Genomic DNA, 17307 nt, shown 5'->3' with positions numbered 1-17307 from the left:
TCAACGTGCTTCTTCGATCCTGCCAAGACGAATAGGTTGCACTCCTCTTCCGTCCGACTATACCACACTAGCTTCCGCTACTACAGCCGCCTGAATCTATACCATCCTAGGCCTGTTATTTTACGCCTATACTCAGACTATCTCACACACAACCTCAAGTCAACCACCCGATTCTGTCGGCGATGTGCGGCTTCACATGCATTACATACAGCGAGTGCGCCCACACCGCGCTCTCAACGAAGCCCGAACACACGTCTCTTTGCTTTAACGCGAAGGAAATACACTTAGTCCAAGGTGTCGACTGCGCACCCGCGAACTGTGTCCCGACTAATGACACAGAGACCCCGATTGCTGCCGAGAATACCATCTTTGATTACTGCGATGAATGCCGAGCCGAAGCACGCGCTGCTAAACCGATTGAGCGCGGTGAAATGGACGATATCGTCCAGGCTCATGCGCACGTAAAAGAAGACGATCAAGGCTCGTACGACGAAGATGAGACGGACCAGTTGCAGGATCTAGCCACCTACCTCGATGTAAAGCATGCTGCTGGCCTAGAGATTGTTCAACAACTCAAAGCTTTACCATCAAATCCCGTTGCGCTCTCGCATATCACAGACCCCGAGCTTCGCGCCCTTCTGTGTGCACCAGATGTGGAAAAGCACTTCGCTACGTTCAAGTACTGCTCCGAACTCTTTCCAGTAATGGGTAGTTACATCCAACAGCGCGCTCCAAACAAGCTGTTTGTAGAGACATTCGTGTACATGCGCGACAAAGCGAAGAAAGCAACGATGTTACTAGAGTGTTTCCAGATCGTCATCGAGTGCCTGCTAAGCTACGAGCCCTCGCGACCGGAAGAGCACTTCAACGGTAGCGAAGCCCGATTAGAGTTCTTTGGCGATATGCTCAAGTGTATGATTACCGGTAGGGATTTGAAGTCCCTCCGATCGCCTTCCATTTCCATGAGAATAGCTTTGTAGTTCCCGAAGCCACCCTTCAGCAGCTTGAAGCGGACCAAGACGTTCCCTTAGCCCTAATCGAGAAACAGGAAGAGAACTCTGACAAGAAACCGGCCCGGAAGGAACGTGGTGTTCTGAATATACACCATCTGGCGTTCGATCCGGAGTCACTGAAAGGTCTACTAGATGACGAACCGTCCCGTGACATCGAGGCAGTACAAGTTGCGTTTCTGCAAGATGAGAATGAGGTGGGTATAGATGTGGAAGATGAGCAGGGTAACAAGCTCGTTTGGAGAGATGGCAAGTCGCACATCATCCTGGCTGTCATTAAAGCTGAAGACGAGACCACTGTCAAGAAGATGGATGACCAACCGAAGAAGCCTACACATGAGCTTCAGACTGCGCCAAGGAAGACGCCAATCCAAATAACGGGCGGCTTTGGTTTCGATTACTCAGATGACGAAGACGATACACTCTTGAACAATGAGGTGGACGAGACTAAGGTCATCGCGGACAAGAGCAACGATATATCTTCAGATCCGTCACCCTACCTATGCATACCTTCGTCACCGCCAATATCGGCCGCAGACGGTCCATTCAAGTCTAACTTACCCAATATCTCTTCTCCATCCTCGCCGACCCTCCCAACTCTTCCGAACAAATCCAAAAATAAAGACGCGAAAACGAGTCGATCTAACAGTGGTTCCTCCTCACCATCGTCACGTAAGCGCAAGTCGTTATCAAGCGAGTCAAGCGAAGACAACAAAGACACCAGCGGTGACTATAAAGAAGGAGGTAAAGAAAACTCCGACCCTCCCATGAAACGAAGCTGCAAAACCAGTCTATCATCCGACTCTTCCTCCTCTCGCTCTACAACGCCCCTAGAGGCGAAGTTGCGCAGCTCTCCATCAGCACCAGCCTCACCTTTAGCAGACCTACCCCCTCTACCATCTTCACCTGCATCTCCAGATAGTTTGTCTTTGTGTTCTGCATCGTCTTATGTGGACTCCGTATCACCGTCTCAACCGCCTGATGCGCCCCTTCCGCCGCAGCCAACGACACCGCAGCGGCGCATGCAGACGCGTGCTATGACACGAAGTGCGAGTACCACCCCAGCGCCTCCGGATGCGGCATCTACGAGAGCAACGCGTTCGTCGGGTAGGTCGTAGAAGGAACAGTGTCAGCGTAAGACGCAGAGGAGACTGATGAGATGGAGGAGACTGAGAGAGAAGAGAGGAATGAGAGAGAACAAGGCCAGATCGCAGGAAACTGCATGAGAGATATCCTAGCGGCTTGAAGTCTCATGGAACTGTGTTGTCGTGATAGGCGTTCGTGCGATGCGTTTTGTCGACAGTTATCGTGTGTTTTGTTAGGACTAGCTTCTACGACTATTCCATTCCTTTAATCAATAAGAGTGCCAAATATGTAGTCTTGAGGGTTGTGACAAAATGAACGAATTCGTGAACGAATTCGTATTCAAGAAGAACAGCAGAGCTTTTGTGGGTATCAAACGACTCACTACGCCCCGACTAAACCATGCGCATGTATTAAGTATGGTGTCGTATGCTCCACAATGACAAGCGTACGCAAGCGCGGAGAACCTCGATTGAAGTTGCAAACGTAGCTCATTCAGAGTCGTCACCTCCGCTGTCGCCGTTCTTATCATCCTCCTCGTCTTCTGATTCGCCCTGGACATCGTCGTCATCATCGTCATCGTCGTCTTCGTTATCATCGCCGCCAGCCTCTTCCTCGCTATCGTCTTCCAGTACGACCTTTTGTTGTGGCACAGGTTTGGCTGCTGCCCTTCGGCTTGGCCGACCCGTAGCTGTGACTTCACTTGCCTTTCCCCATGCCGCTTCGCCCTCTTTGATTGCCTCGAGGTCTTTCGCGAACTCCCTCTGCTCTTTGATCTTGGCTGCCTTTTCAACCGAGTATTTGCCATCCATACCCACGTCCTTCAACCAGCCCTTGAGCACGCGGATCTTGTCCTTCGAGGTGTCGCACTGTGAGAGCTCGGGGTCGCGCGACCAGACTTTTCGGATGCCGCACTTCACGAGCCAGCCTTGGAGTCGCTTGACTTCGGCGGTGTCGGGGTCATCCTCAGTCTTCGCTTTCGGCGCGGCTTTCGGTTTCGCTGGGGCTTTTTCTTTCTTGCCCTTCGCTGCAGGGGTTTTCTTCTTCTTCTTGGGCTCTTCGTCTATGACGCTGGATAGATCACTATCAGATTCGTCGCCCTTTGTGTCTGCCTTTTTCGCTGGCTCGGGTTCGGCGTCGCTCTCATCATCAACCACGGCGCCGGGTCTGGACGTCGGCTTCGGCGAGTCCTCCTCATCCGAGTCTTCAGTCACAGTCTTCTTCCCTCGCCGTACTAGCTTCTTGGGTGGCTCGCTCTTCGCATCGAATATCTCTGCGGGTGGTTCTGAGAGCTCAGCTTCAGACTCTTCGGACTCGGTCTTCGCGCGCTTCTTAGGTTTCTTGGCAGGTGCCGCAGCCTTGCGCTTGGTGCCTCTGGCGTTCTCGGTAGCAGCTTTGGTCTTCTTTTCGGCGGGCTTCGCTTTGGGTTTGGGGGCGGCTTTTTTGGGAGTAGGCTGTGGTGTGGGCTCATCGGAGCAGAACTTCTCCTACATGTTTTTAGCACCTGATCAGGAATTGGAAGTTGGGCTTCATACCACTGCGTCTACAATGAGTTTCTGCGATTTCTCTTTCCATGTTGAGTCTGTCTTGAAGAAGCCCTCGTCTAGGGCTAGTTCCTTCTCTGCGCGCGCCCGAACGCGCTTCACAGTCAGATCCTCGCTTTTTCCAGATTTGTGGATTGCAATGACAATGTCGCGCAGTTTGTTTGAAATCGTCGCCTCAGAGGGCCGGTCTGCTTCGGAATCTGACATGATGCGCAGCGCGTTCGTAGATGGTGTTGATGATCGACGGCCGTACGCGATAGACGCGGCGGTTAGGGCAGGCACGTCGCCGGTAGCGTACACGTGACTCCGCGGAGAGACCCAATGGCGTCAAGTGGCATCAAGGCCCGCGGGGAGTTTGTCGTGTCGAGCCACGGCGATGTATCAGTTGAATCCCATTCCTTCCTGCTGATTGCATGAATAGCATGGCATTGCCAATGCAGATGCCCATAGATGATGCTGGGCGCCGCCCTTTGACGTCGAGTTGGTCTGTGAGCGCCCCGCGTCTGCTGGGTTGGGCAGCTCCACGACCGACGTCACATTTATTCGCAAGTTTCACACAGACACCGCCAGCTTCATTCAGTGTTTTCCAACGCGGCCTACACCTGTCAGCGACCGAGCTGCATGCCGCCAGTCCCGACCGCCCCTAGCCCCAGTCATCTTTAACTTTAGCAACTGCCCGGGTTGTAACTGCGCCCTGCCGTCTGCCAACTCTGGTCGCTTGAGCTCGGAACCTGCGAGAAGCCGCCTCCACCTTCGAGCGGGCCTTGATCTATTATCATTCTTTCGTCACGCCAGCACCACAATTAAAATAACTGATCCCTCCCCCCTCGCGCCAAAGGAACCTACCCACACCGCCTGCTCACCGGCCCCAGCCACGTTGCGGAGGTGAATGCTGACCTCGCCCAACACCCTACGCCGCAGATAAATTTCCTGTCAGGAGTTTCGCGACTCAACCACCTTACAACCCCCACTATCCAACACATCCATCGCCAAGATGTCTAACGCGCCCACAACCCTCAAGCAGCCCGAGTCGTCGGAGGGACGTCTGCTGCTCGTGTCGAATCGACTGCCCATCACCATCAAGCGCTCCGATGAGGGCAAGTACGACATGTCCATGTCCTCAGGAGGACTGGTCAGCGGTTTGAGCGGACTCTCCAAGACCACCACCTTCCAGTGGTATGGCTGGCCCGGACTTGAAGTCCCCGAGGACGAGACAAAGACCTTGAACGACCAGCTCAAGGAGAAGTACAACGCGGTACCTGTCATGCTCGACGATGAGCTCGCAGACAGGCATTACAACGGATTCTCAAGTGAGACTACCAATACCAGATTATATCGCTACAAGCGCTAACAGCCGTAGACGAGATCATGTGGCCGCTCTTCCACTACCACCCCGGTGAGATTACCTTCGACGAGTCCGCTTGGGACGCCTACACCGAGGCCAACCGCCTGTTCGCAAAGGCCGTCGCAAAGGACGTACAAGATAACGACATGGTCTGGGTGCACGACTACCACCTAATGCTCATGCCTGCCATGTTGCGCGAGGAGCTCGGCAATACCAAGAAGAATGTCAAGATCGGCTTCTTCCTGCACACGCCCTTCCCCAGTTCCGAGATCTACCGAATCCTCCCCGTCCGCAATGAGATCTTGCTCGGCGTTCTGCACTGCGACCTCATCGGCTTCCACACATACGACTATGCTCGTCATTTCCTGAGCAGTTGCTCGCGCATTCTGTAGGTATCAGCCTAAGGGCAGACTTCGCACTTACTAACCCAGACCAGGGGACTTGCCACAACACCAAACGGAGTCGAGTTCAAGGGCAAGGTCGTTACTGTCGGCGCGTTTCCCATCGGTATCGATCCCGAGAAGTTCGACGAGGGTCTCCAGAAGCCCAAGGTACAAGAGCGGATAGCAGCCCTCGAGAAGAAGTTCCAGGGTGTGAAGCTCATCGTTGGTGTTGATCGCCTCGACTACATCAAGGGTGTACCACAGAAGCTGCACGCACTTGAAGTCTTCCTTACCGAGCATCCAGAATGGATCGGCAAGGTCGTGCTTGTACAAGTCGCCGTTCCTTCTCGGCAAGACGTCGAGGAGTACCAGAACCTCCGCGCAGTCGTCAATGAGCTCGTAGGACGCATCAACGGCAAGTTCGGCACGATCGAGTTCATGCCCATCCACTTCATGCACAAGTCAGTCTCTTTCGACGAGCTTATTGCGCTCTACGCTGTCTCAGATGTCTGTCTTGTGTCTTCGACACGCGACGGTATGAACCTGGTGTCCTACGAGTACATCGCGACACAGGAGAAGCGACACGGTGTCATGATCTTGTCCGAGTTTACCGGTGCTGCACAGAGCTTGAACGGCAGTCTTATCGTCAACCCATGGAACACCGAGGAGTTGGCAGATGCTATCCACGACGCAGTCACCATGGGCGATGAGCAACGCAGCCTCAACTATCAGAAGCTGTCGAAATACGTCCGGAAATACACTAGGTAAGCACCCACGATCACATCTCGACCGACACTTTCTAACTTCACATAGCGCATGGTGGGGCGAGTCGTTTGTCACCGAACTTAGAAGGATCTCGGAGACGCCAGACCGCAAAGTACACTTCGCTAACGCTCCGGTTGCGGGAGTTGATGACTCTACAAAGACTGCTGGTGAGACGAGCTCAGAGCTACCAATTCGTCAGGAGACCGGCAACAAGGACAAGGAGTCAGACCCTGCTGCTGCTGTCGATGCTCAAAAGGAGACCGCCGACGGCGCATCTAGCCAATAGGCCCTGTGCCCTACGGTGAGCACCTCTGATTATTACGACGGATGATTTCATGTGACGAAAGTTCGGCGTGATGGATTCGCGTGGGTTAGACGATTGATGAAGGTTCCGATTCTCACAGTACCCCCTCAATTACTAGATCTTCTTACCTAGAAGCTGTAGTGAAAACATCACTGCAGTAACAATATACCCCTTCTACACACGACCTTGTTCTGTGTACTCTGATCGTGACTGTTTTGTTCCGCGAGTGAGTTCGTAGCTTCGTGAAAATTGAGTATGCGAGAGCGTGGGATGTTCCTGCCTCCGAAGGTCCCTGCCAAGCCATTAGCGCGTCATCATGCTGGCGCTTTCGCAAACCTCACCCCCAATTGCGCGTCTTCTACCCCCAACCCCCATCGCGCCGACGAGAAGACTTCCACCAACAACTTCGGAAACGATTGGTAACGACTTTGACTTCACGCGTTAATATGAATCAGTCTTTGATTTTGGCGCACAAAACACGATCATAAGATAGCATAATGGAGCGGCCCGCGTGTTTTATTAGGAGTCTGACTACCTATGACGCTAATATGACCGGATCTCAACAGTCGATGTACTCAGCACCGCCTATCTACCACTCAGTCATAACGCCAGAAAGCTCAAGCTCTACGAGTCGAACAACGCGTACGTGTCCAACTGTTGCGTTAACTCAGAAGAAACCCCAGCCACCCTTTCCAGATCGCACCAGTCCCTTCGAACACCGACATTCACTACCAGCTCAACCGCCAAGTCACCGCCGTACTACCACCCTCACTTCTGCTTGAACATCGCTGCCTCCCATCCGTACGCACGCGCTAGTCGACGTCCATACCTCCTGGCCAGAGTCAATGGCACTTCACCGCTCGGATGCGGCTCATGGAACTGGATACCACGTGGCAGGTTCAGCTTCTTCGGTGTGAATTGCCATGCAGATCCGTGTAGCTTCTCGACGGCGAATCCAAGCTTGGCAAGCGTGGCTACGATTTGATCCCAGCGGACTTTACCCGGGGGTTCGCTGTCGTTTGGCACATGAAAAAGTGCTTTGATCACGATATAGGCGTCCTTGCCGACGTGGTACAACGGTTTCCAAATGGCAGCCGATCGCTCAAGCACATCCTCATCGGCATCCTGAGCTATGGCTATCATTTCGCCGTGCGTCTTCGCTTTGGTTCTATCCGTGACATCGAGGCGATTGAAATTCCCAGTGATCTCTTTGGTTGGGTCGTGGAAGATCTCGGATGTGGCCTGATACTCGTACACGGGAGACGGTGTTGATGCCGTGTCAAGATCTTCGGAGTCACTCCACGGAGCCGTTCTTAGCATCGGGCCACCTTTGTCCAAGAGTCTGCGAATGGTATCATGCTGAGAATATCCAGTACGCTTGCGAAAAGCATTGTCGATGTACCTCCAAAACTTGTCCAGGTTGCGTTCCGCTTTTCGACGCGCTCCCACCGTCTGCTTTGTTCGGACGCTCTCACTCGGATAATCGAACCTGCCATTGGATGGATTACCAAGATCTGGGGCAATGACACCTCCATCGTCTAGAACCTTTCTCCAGCGCGCCAAAGGTTGCATATATTTGAGATACCACTTGGCGTAAATGGGGCCCTTTAGCCCACGATTGAACTGATTCCTTAAAATGACGTAGCAGGAAGACACTCGCAGTTGATGAAGACACTCAACGCACACTGAAAGCGTATTCAGGTAGTCCTCTATGAATGGCGAGACTTTCTCTTTGGCGGAAGGCTCTCGCCTAAAGTACGTTTCAAGGCAATCTAGATTGAGATGGGTGTAGTCGGCGATCTGAGTGAAGGCGGCCGTCCGGGTCAAGAGCTTCCTCACGCGCTGTCCGATGATATCGTTACTTTCCACTTCTGCGGTTCTGTAATCAGATTCACCTTCGAGCACCTTGTCGCATCCTGCTGGTATGGCAAATCTCATCATAAGATGGCGTAACTGTGGTGCACCCATCAAGAAGTGCCTAATGAGACCCGCGGCGTCGAAAGTACCTAGACTCAACATGTAGTACAACATCTCCACACTATCCGCATAGCGCTTGACAAGCTCTTCGCTTGCTTCCACACGCAAAGCCAGTGTGTGAAGAACTTCGACTTCGCTCGAAAGTCGGTAAAGCTGATCCCAGAAGACCAGGCCCGCATACGCCTTGTTCAAGATCTCACGGAGAACCAGAGAGTAGAACTCGCTTGTTCCAAGTCTCTCCGACGGTTCTCCGGCTTCGTTCAGTATGTTCTCATGTCGATGTTCGGCGTGATCTTGAACATATTCTGCGAAATACGCAGGGTCTTCGCGCAAAGCCCAGGCATGGTCCTCGCACTTTTCCACTGCTGTCGAGATCAGGTGGCGGATACGTGCAAAGTTTGGCTCGCCTCGCGGACCAAATGGCGCCTTTCTGCATGCATCTGCAAGACTACTGCTCAGCTCTTCCGGATCTGACAAGCTCGGCGGTTCTGACAAAAGCGGATAAACGTCGCTGCACAGCGTCCCTGGCAGGATATCATGCATGATGTTTTCGCAACAGCTGACGAGGAACTTTAGTACGCCTTCCTGGATGCGGAGTATCTGGAGGCCCTCTCCTAGGGGATTCAAAGAATGCATCGCCTGATCTTCTGAGACAGGGTGGGGTTCGGACTCAAGCCCTTTGATTCGGCCATACATCTCTTCCTTGACTTCGTGTGTCTTTGAGCCTTGGTCCGAAAGATTTATGAGGACATGCGGATAGCGGGTAGCCTGGCATGGGACGGCCATGGGAGAGAAGCTGAGTTCCGAATCAGCGAACGTAGCAGGACGATTGCGCGCCCGGGCGTTGATGAACACAAGCAGAGATTTGGCGTCCGACAAGTCTTCTGAATTGATGTAAGGTCTGAGCTCGCTGCTGCCTGCCACATGGTTTGGTTCTCCGCAACCACAATCAGTGAAATTACCATGCAGATTGTCGACGTCCGGTCGGTGCAGGTCGGGAATTCCGGGAAAGACTACTTGAAGTAGTTCTCGACGCTTCGCCGGAGACTTCTTTCTCCATCGAATCCGTATGGCGCCTTCGTGTCGCTGCACAATTGCGTTCAGACGGTGCCAGTGCGTGAAGATGTTGCGGCTCAGCGCGGCAGCTGTATCAAGTACCAACTCCGGTAGCAGGTCAAGCTCTGCGTCGTTGTCCTTCCGCAGGATCTCGATGATGGTATCAACGTTGTCCATCCTGTCGATTCTATGGGTATGTCAGTATTTTGCGCGATCGAAAAAGGACAACACTTACATCGATGCTTTACTGGTCTGGATGTGGTTGATAGCACGGGATCACTCCAGCGACTGCTGTTCGATCGCGACCAAAGAAAACAATTTACGCCAATGTGTGCGGTGGAGGGTCGGGTGCGTAAAATTAAGGTAGTGTGGTGTTTACGCAAACAACAAACTCTTGGCGCTATGACCGCCGATGGCTCTTAAGAGCAGAGAGCGCGTCACGTGTTGGCAAACAAGACTTTCATGCGACCGATCCGCATATCCTACTCCAAGTTCTGATCACAGTCATGCTCATACACCTACCTGATGAGATGGTTTATGTCTTTCGTTGCGATCCACTACCTTTCCCTGCGCTTCCTCGATCTCACTGGCATCTCCCACCACACCCATAGGTGACAACTGGATCGCTCATATCAGCTGTGCGCTCAAGCACTCTTCTCTCATAGTTGGCACTCACACGGGCTAGTCAGAATGTAGCTAGACGTTCTTTTCAGCCCCATGCGACTGCTCGCGCACCACCTGGGTACACACCATTTGCAACATCGGTCATCTTAAGGGCTGTACTACCATCCTGTGGCTACCGTGCTCACTTCAAAAGGCTTTCTTAACATCATTAGAGTATTTCTCATCAAAATGTAGAATTTTTGGGCATAGTATGAAATGCGGAAGTGATCAGTGACAATATGTGGTCATCATGCATCATAGCAATACCCTTAGCCATAATCCATCTGGTTCGGCAGCATCTCACACACCCTAGACTGAGATGTAGAGGTGATATAGGCAACACAATGAAGTGCCTAAAGGCTCTCACTTCCTCACCTTTCGCTGCGCCTGCTAAGTGAAAGCAGCGCTCTTTCCCCTCCGGTCCTACACCGACCTTTATCTCACATCATCAGTCTTTTCTACCGTACCAACCCTCTATACAATCCACCTGCTGTCTCCAACGTCTTCACAATGAAGTACTTCAATATCATCATCATCGTCACGAGCTTGACCGCAACCATCCTCAGCACTGCGGTACCACGTGGCATACTCTCCGACCGCACCGACCATAACAGCAACAGCGTGAACCTCCCCTCACCCGCGCAGTGCATGGAAGGCGAGCTACAATGTCTAACTACTCTCAACCGCGGCTACGACGGCATAAACATTTGCAAGCACGGAAATTGGGAGGCACGCGACACATGTCGCTGCATGGATACGCCATCATCCCAATGCGTCGACGCTACGCTCTCTTCTCGCGACGATGCGCTAGACCGCAGATGCGTGGAAGGCGTGCCAAAGTGCATGTTGCGGGATAACAATGGAAACGGAGGTGTGCTGTTCAGGTGCAAGGACGGGTTCTGGAAGACCGTTATGCATTGTCGGCCTTCTGAGCGTTGTCATGATGGGGAGCTGGCTACTTGTTCGTGGCTTGACGCAGCTTAGAAGACTGAGTAGGGGAGGGGCCTTGCTGTTGTCGTCGCTGAGGTCGGAGAGCTGGGAAGTACTATGAGCTCTTGAAGTCATAGCCATGGGCAGGATACAAACAAATGGGGCTAATGACCGCTTTATCACTTTGTTGTACTCTCTTGACTCTACTGTTAACTGGAATCAAAGAATGCTATCGCCATCTCCAGGTATCGCTACATCCCACCACTCTTCAAACGCCGTCAACACCTACTCATTGCTTAAAACCAACAATCTACATGTTCGCTAACAAGTACCTCAATCCAGCCCACATCTCTTCACCACTGGGCAAGATCTGTGCAGCGGGCAGGACGAATCCGTAGTTGCCGGTGTCCCTCAGCTCCACGGTCATGGAATAGTTGGCCTTGGCAACCTCGAACGCGTAGTCAACAGAGTCGCCGCTGACCTGGTAAATAGTGTTGCAGATAGGGCCACCTGTGAACGTAGTTCCGTGTACAGCCTTGACAGCGGCGATGGCGCCCTTGGTAAGGGAAGCATACTTCGAGGAGTTGGGGACGACGCCGGAGCATGTGTATCCGTATGGGTACATCCAAAGCTGGCTGTAGGCGTGGATGTCCATGTACAGTGCGATTCCGCGGCCAGCGGCTAGGCTGTCGAGTTGGGCCTTGAGCAGCTTAGTCTCTACACCGTCGCCTGCAGACGGGCCCTTGTAATCTTGAGCGCAGGGAGAGGTCGAAGCGCCTTGGGGTAGGTCCCAGTGGGAAGGCCAGTTGCGGTTGATGTCGCGGCCTACGCAAGACGCCGAGGGAGTAGTCTGGCGGTTCTTGCGCCACAGACGGTCGGCTGACTGGGTGTAGGCGAAGCCATCTGGGTTCACGATGGGGAAGATGTAGAAGTCGTACGAGTTCTTGAATCCAGCCGTGGTGGAGTCAGTGGATGTGAGCAGCTGGTACGCAGCGTACTCAACAACCATTGTTGTGATCCATTCTCGTGCGTGAACTGTGCCGTGCCACACTACGGCTCTCTTGGATCCCTTGCCGCCGCTGCCCCAGATGTGGATACCTTTGATGTCGCGGCCCTCGACTGACTTGCCCGCGGAGACTACTTCAGCATTGTTTGGGTACGCCGCGGCGAGATCTGTGATCCATTGCATATGGTCGGCAATGGAGTGGTACGCGTTGAACCAAGAGGCACTTGGTGCTGCACCGGCTGGATGATTGTTAGTGCAAGTTCTAGGTCATCCCTGGAGCCTACGTTGCCGCTAGATGTTGGACTTTGCAAAAGTTTAGGGGAATGTAGGCTTCCAGGTTGTTTTTCCATGGCATGGAACGTTGAAACGTACCGGCATATATGCTAACAGTTTGCTCATCTGCGATGGAACGGCCAAGGTTGTCGTGCATGACCTTGGTCTATTCAGTTGTTAATGTCAAGAAAAGAAATCGTAGCTAGGAGGCTAAATACTATCAAAGAATTAGCTAAACATCTTTAAATGTACTCGTGGCGGTTACTTTACCCTCTATATCCTTTGTCGACGCTTCAAAGTCCTTGACTGCCGAAGGTGGCACCATAACGTCGACCACATCACTAGATGTTGGCTTGCCTTTCCACAAGTCAAGTGAAAGCTTGCTCATGACATCGTCGATCTTAGCAGCATTAGAGCCGACATTGACGCGGTAGACCTTCCAGTCATCGTAGTTGATCTTCTTGGTGTTGACTGTAGCCGCAGACGCTAGGCCTAAAGAGGCAAGGGCGATGCTGAGGAGCTTCATGGTATGTAGAGATGAGGAAGAAGCGTAAGGAGGGACTCCAGGTGAAAGCACCAACTGCGCTACCTATATATTCAGTCGTAGACCAGATGATATTGCGAAGCCCTGCTCTATACCGGCACTAAAAGGTTAGCCCCGGCTCCTCCAATGCAGATGCGGAAGGTCGTCAAAGATCCCCAGATTCGCGCCGACCCGGTCGCTAGCACTATGAACGGAAGGAACGAAACAGGTGGCGGCAGACTACATTAGTATGAAAACGAAAGTTTGGGAAATCCCTAGGGTAATGTGGACTCCTAGGTCAATTTTTTGTTTGGGTTTTGATCTGAACGGGGCCGGCAAACCAGCGTCATCATGTACCCAACCAACCAAAGAACAAAGCAATCGCAATGGAATCAGCACGAAACGAGCGCGAACACAAGAAGATCCCTGAATCGGGTGCTGCTAAATTCGAGATAGAGACGATCATAAAAACACCAACGCGCGACCATTCGTTGACGGTGAACCTTGGCGTTTACGTGCCTACTGGTTTAGGCAGTTCGCTGGCTATGGCGGTTTGGTCCCCTGCTGATCCGTCTAGGCGCATGATGCTTGGGTCGCCTTCGAGCTTATCGTGGCCTTGGGATATTCATTACCATCGCAGTGGAAACAGCTTCCTGGGCGAGCGTTTGCTCCGTAGGAGATTAATGCCAGTCGGGCAGGTGGGCTGCGGGGGCGCTACTGCCACTGAACGCGGTGTGTTTGTTGTAGAGTGTGAGTGGTCATCTGGTGAACTGTTCGATTGACTCCGCATAATGGTCGTGTATTGAGCCACTCAGTCATGTGTAACGAGATGGAAAAATTGTGGAGGAACTGTGAAGCGTTCCGAGGTTCGCTGTGGCGGGGCGGGGTGCACGTGTTGTCTTGGCGGCGATCATGGCAACGCCATGGAGCGCAACGATCGTTCGTGTGTTCATCCTGCACATCGATTCACGTCAACCTAATTAAAACCTAAACACCCTAGGAGCTACATCGACGTGCGATCACCTACTTCACAGGTTTTTGTCTTAATGTAGTCCGCAGGCCTGTTCAGTTTGGACTGTCAATATAGAGAACCCCGTGGAGGTGCAACAGTAAGACGCGCACCCGGCTCCCTTCGCTCCTTCAAATTACTGGCGAGTGGACAGACCGAGAACGTTCCATACTGAACGAATCGATATGGCCTTCGTTATGACCGTTCCCAGATTCGCTAAAGAGTGGCTGTGGGCAGCATAAGGTACACGCGAAACTTGGTAGAGCCACTGCAAAAACTGAACATGATCTTGGCTCATTGTCACTCTTCGTCGCATTCCTTCCACACAACCTTTTTTTTTCATCTTCTTCAGACTCCCTCAACACACATTCTCACATTTTCGCCATGTCGTTGCTACTTGTCAACGCCGCTTGCGCGTTCCCGACTTACGTACAGAGAGTCATACGGCCGACACCTTCACAAGAGACCAGCGCAAAGATATTCCACACCTTTTACGTCTCGGTAATACTGTGCTTGTGGAGTGCATTCTGCCACGTGCGCTTGATCAATTTGATAGTAGGAGAAAGACAAGGTGGAATAATGACAAACTTGAAACACTTCGTCACATGGTGGCTGGTTTCCACCGTGGTATGGTACACGGTGTGGAGCCCGACACTACTGTTCATACATTTCAACCGGTAGCTCTAGGTCAGGTCTCAGATGGTCTGTTTGACCTCTTGTCGACCTCTAGCGGCTACGACACCGGATGAGTGCTTTCCGATAGCATTCCCGTATCGTCGACCCTTCACTCTCTCTTCAGTCCGACCTTGCCCGCCTTCCTCAGCCCCACGACAGCGATCATCATACAAACGACCATATACCCGAACATAAGCCAATAGCTCGCCCTATACCCCTTCAAAACAGCAACATTATCCTGGCCCTCAAACGCAACTCCATCATCACCATCGCCATGGCCATCAGTACCCGTACTCTCGCTCTTGACCTGCACCCCCAGCGCAACAACCTGGCAACTACCCATACCCAAACTCATACCAAACTGCGCCACGGTGTTGAACACAGCACCAGCGAGCGCCTGCGTCTTTTCCGGGAAGTTATCACTCACAATGATGAGACCGACGGTGAACAAGACATCGGCACTGAACGGGGCGAACATCTGCGCCCAGAAAGCGAGTTTCCAGTAGCTCCACGTTGGCGGCACGACGGCCATGAGGAGAGGCGAGATGGCGCAGATGAAAGCGGAGCCGGCGACGAGCCAGCGGGCAGGGACTCGGTGGACGAATAGACCGACGGATATTTGGATTAGGACGCCGGCTAGGAGATTGGGGAGGAGGTAGAGGGATGTTGCTAGCATGGAGGCGTGCTGGACTTCTTGGAAACTGGACTTGGGGTTAGATATTGACTTCTGGCATGTTACGCAGCAAGATGGTGGGTGATGTTGGGGCATACGTACTACAGACTGGAGAAGAGCTCAATGGAATTCATGACGCCATAGGAGAGTGCGACCATGATACATGTGCTCGCAAAGGGGAGACTGTTCCACAGCTTGTTCGGTACGAGGGCTGTTTTTCCACGTCGCTCACGATAGTGCATCCAGGCTGGAAAGGCGCAGAGAAGGAGGATGCTGATAGTGAGAAGCGAGGCCGTCTCGGCTGAGCGAATGCTTGTCAGGTCGGCACTGATGATACTGCTTGCTGTTAGCTCTTGTCGAGCACGGGAGAACAAGGAGAACACGTACGCAAGAACATATGCCAGAATAGCCAGCCCACCACTAGATATCATACCACCAACCCAATCAATCTCCCTACCAACCTTCTTCCAAAGCGCGGCCACACCATCCTGATTCTGAGAAGGGAGTTTAGGAAGCGTCCAGACCGCAGCCACAGCAACTGCCAACGTACACCCTCCAGTCACGTAAAACCCTAACCGCCATCCCGCTCTTTCAATCATAACACCACTCAACACCAACCCCACAGCAAACCCAAGCGGCTGACTGAACCCCAAACACGCAAACCCAAGATTCCTCGCTCTTCCAGACGGAACAGCACCTGTGATGATGGCGACAGATGCAGGTAAATGCAACGCAAGCGCCACGCCTTGGAGAGCCCGGAAAGCGACAAGCTGCCCGCCGGTCTGTGCAAACCCGCATGCTAGCGTGAAGACACCGAGGAAGATGATGCCAGTGAGCTCGACAGGTCTAGCACCTACTATATCGGCTACAGAACCAGCGATGAGAAGTGCGGCGCCGGATGTGAGACCATAGACGGAGGAAGGCCATAAGTAGAGAGAGCGTTCGAGAGCGATGGAACGTGCAATTGAGGGGAGGCCGACTGTGATGATGCCGTTGGTGAAGCTGGCTATGAAGCCGACGAAGGAGGGGGTGAAGATTGTGAGGAAAGTCCGGAGGGTTGACGGTTTGGAGAGGGATGATGTGGTGGATGATTCGGTGTCGGATGTGCAGTGATAGTAATTCGAGACATCTTGAGATGGCCGTGGTGGATGGTAGGTGGGTTTTACGGTTGTGGTCTTGGGTGTTGGCTGGAGCTCGAAGACCTCAATCGCTGTTTGTGTCTGTGTCGCCATCTTCCAACCTTTTCAACGGGATATGAACGTCCAGTTGTTCCGGTTCTAGAGTGGAAAGAACTTGTTGAGGATATTACAATGCTCATACATTTCTAGCAGGTTCGTTGAAAATTGTGGTAGAGGAAAGTCTTTGGTGACTAGCTTCACGCCCTACAACGGGCGACATGTCAAAAGTCAGGGTCCACTATTTGGGTCGAGAACTTCGATCATCGGGAGAAGCATGGGGAGGAAAATGCATTCATTGTCAGCTGTCAGTGATGCAGTCGCATCCATTGAGGTTGAGCGCAGGGCGTTCACGGGTTGCCAAGGCTTTCCTGGAGGATGCTTCGGATGCAGGTACAGGAGAAGGGACGACGGCGCTAAAGATTTCGCTGAGTTTACGACGGTTACTACGGTATGCGCGAGACATGAGACTAGTCCGGGGATGTGGACTTCCCGCAAAGACGTGATGCAGGGCGCTGCAAGCCCTTTATGGGGCTCTTCGCGAAGGCGATCGTTGGCGCGCATGGCCTCACCGCCGACTTCAATTCTACGCGTCGCGTCAAAAAGCGGTAAAGAAAAAGAGGGCAATTGTTGAGATGGTGTGCTGTACCGTCTGAACTAGACAGGTTTCTAATCAATCGCGGGACGCCGCGTGGCATTCAACTGGATTGAAGTTGGCGGCCGTGCTGTTGCTGCATCAACGACTTTGTTTGGGTGACGTCGGCTCGCGTCCCCAACCTCGTCCTAACCTCCTGCATTTGCCCACCAGCCACCCGCACCCAACACGCTCCAAACCAAAAGTTAACGGGAGCCACGCTTCCACGCTCCAAACCCCACACTACACATTACTACCAACGCTACAGAATACTCTCTG

General features: G+C 52.8%; 6 protein-coding genes across 6 annotated transcripts; 2 read left to right on the top strand and 4 right to left on the bottom strand.

Moving 5' to 3' along the window:
* Positions 1–431: 431 nt before the first annotated feature.
* Positions 432–2128, top strand: J4E93_004868 (uncharacterized protein; the record flags this gene model as incomplete). The annotated part of the gene is made up of 2 exons (XM_049342793.1): positions 432–912; positions 981–2128. The coding sequence occupies 2 exons, from the start codon at positions 432–434 to the stop codon at positions 2126–2128; spliced, it is 1629 nt and encodes a 542-aa protein (XP_049199793.1).
* Positions 2129–2584: 456 nt separating this feature from the next.
* J4E93_004867 (uncharacterized protein) lies at positions 2585–3844 on the bottom strand (the record flags this gene model as incomplete). The annotated part of the gene is made up of 2 exons (XM_049342792.1): positions 2585–3580; positions 3629–3844. 2 exons carry the CDS (start codon positions 3842–3844, stop codon positions 2585–2587), a joined length of 1212 nt encoding a protein of 403 aa, XP_049199792.1.
* Positions 3845–4631: 787 nt separating this feature from the next.
* J4E93_004866 (uncharacterized protein) lies at positions 4632–6416 on the top strand (the record flags this gene model as incomplete). Its single annotated transcript, XM_049342791.1, has 4 exons — positions 4632–4947; positions 4998–5370; positions 5419–6129; positions 6179–6416. 4 exons carry the CDS (start codon positions 4632–4634, stop codon positions 6414–6416), a joined length of 1638 nt encoding a protein of 545 aa, XP_049199791.1.
* A 786-nt stretch (positions 6417–7202) lies between these two features.
* On the bottom strand, positions 7203–9644 carry J4E93_004865 (uncharacterized protein; the record flags this gene model as incomplete). Its single annotated transcript, XM_049342790.1, has 1 exon — positions 7203–9644. One exon carries the CDS (start codon positions 9642–9644, stop codon positions 7203–7205), a length of 2442 nt encoding a protein of 813 aa, XP_049199790.1.
* A 1726-nt stretch (positions 9645–11370) lies between these two features.
* On the bottom strand, positions 11371–12865 carry J4E93_004864 (uncharacterized protein; the record flags this gene model as incomplete). The annotated part of the gene is made up of 3 exons (XM_049342789.1): positions 11371–12305; positions 12439–12505; positions 12605–12865. The coding sequence occupies 3 exons, from the start codon at positions 12863–12865 to the stop codon at positions 11371–11373; spliced, it is 1263 nt and encodes a 420-aa protein (XP_049199789.1).
* Positions 12866–14655: 1790 nt separating this feature from the next.
* On the bottom strand, positions 14656–16451 carry J4E93_004863 (uncharacterized protein; the record flags this gene model as incomplete). The annotated part of the gene is made up of 3 exons (XM_049342788.1): positions 14656–15247; positions 15322–15555; positions 15607–16451. 3 exons carry the CDS (start codon positions 16449–16451, stop codon positions 14656–14658), a joined length of 1671 nt encoding a protein of 556 aa, XP_049199788.1.
* Between the last annotated feature and the right edge of the window lie 856 nt (positions 16452–17307).

Source organism: Alternaria ventricosa (assembly GCF_023758065.1).
Source record: "Alternaria ventricosa strain BMP 2768 chromosome Unknown scaffold_7, whole genome shotgun sequence".
Classification (NCBI taxonomy): Eukaryota; Fungi; Ascomycota; class Dothideomycetes; order Pleosporales; family Pleosporaceae; genus Alternaria; species Alternaria ventricosa.
The sequence above is the reverse complement of the archived record's forward strand: the minus strand, read 5'-3'. Positions and strand labels throughout refer to the sequence as shown.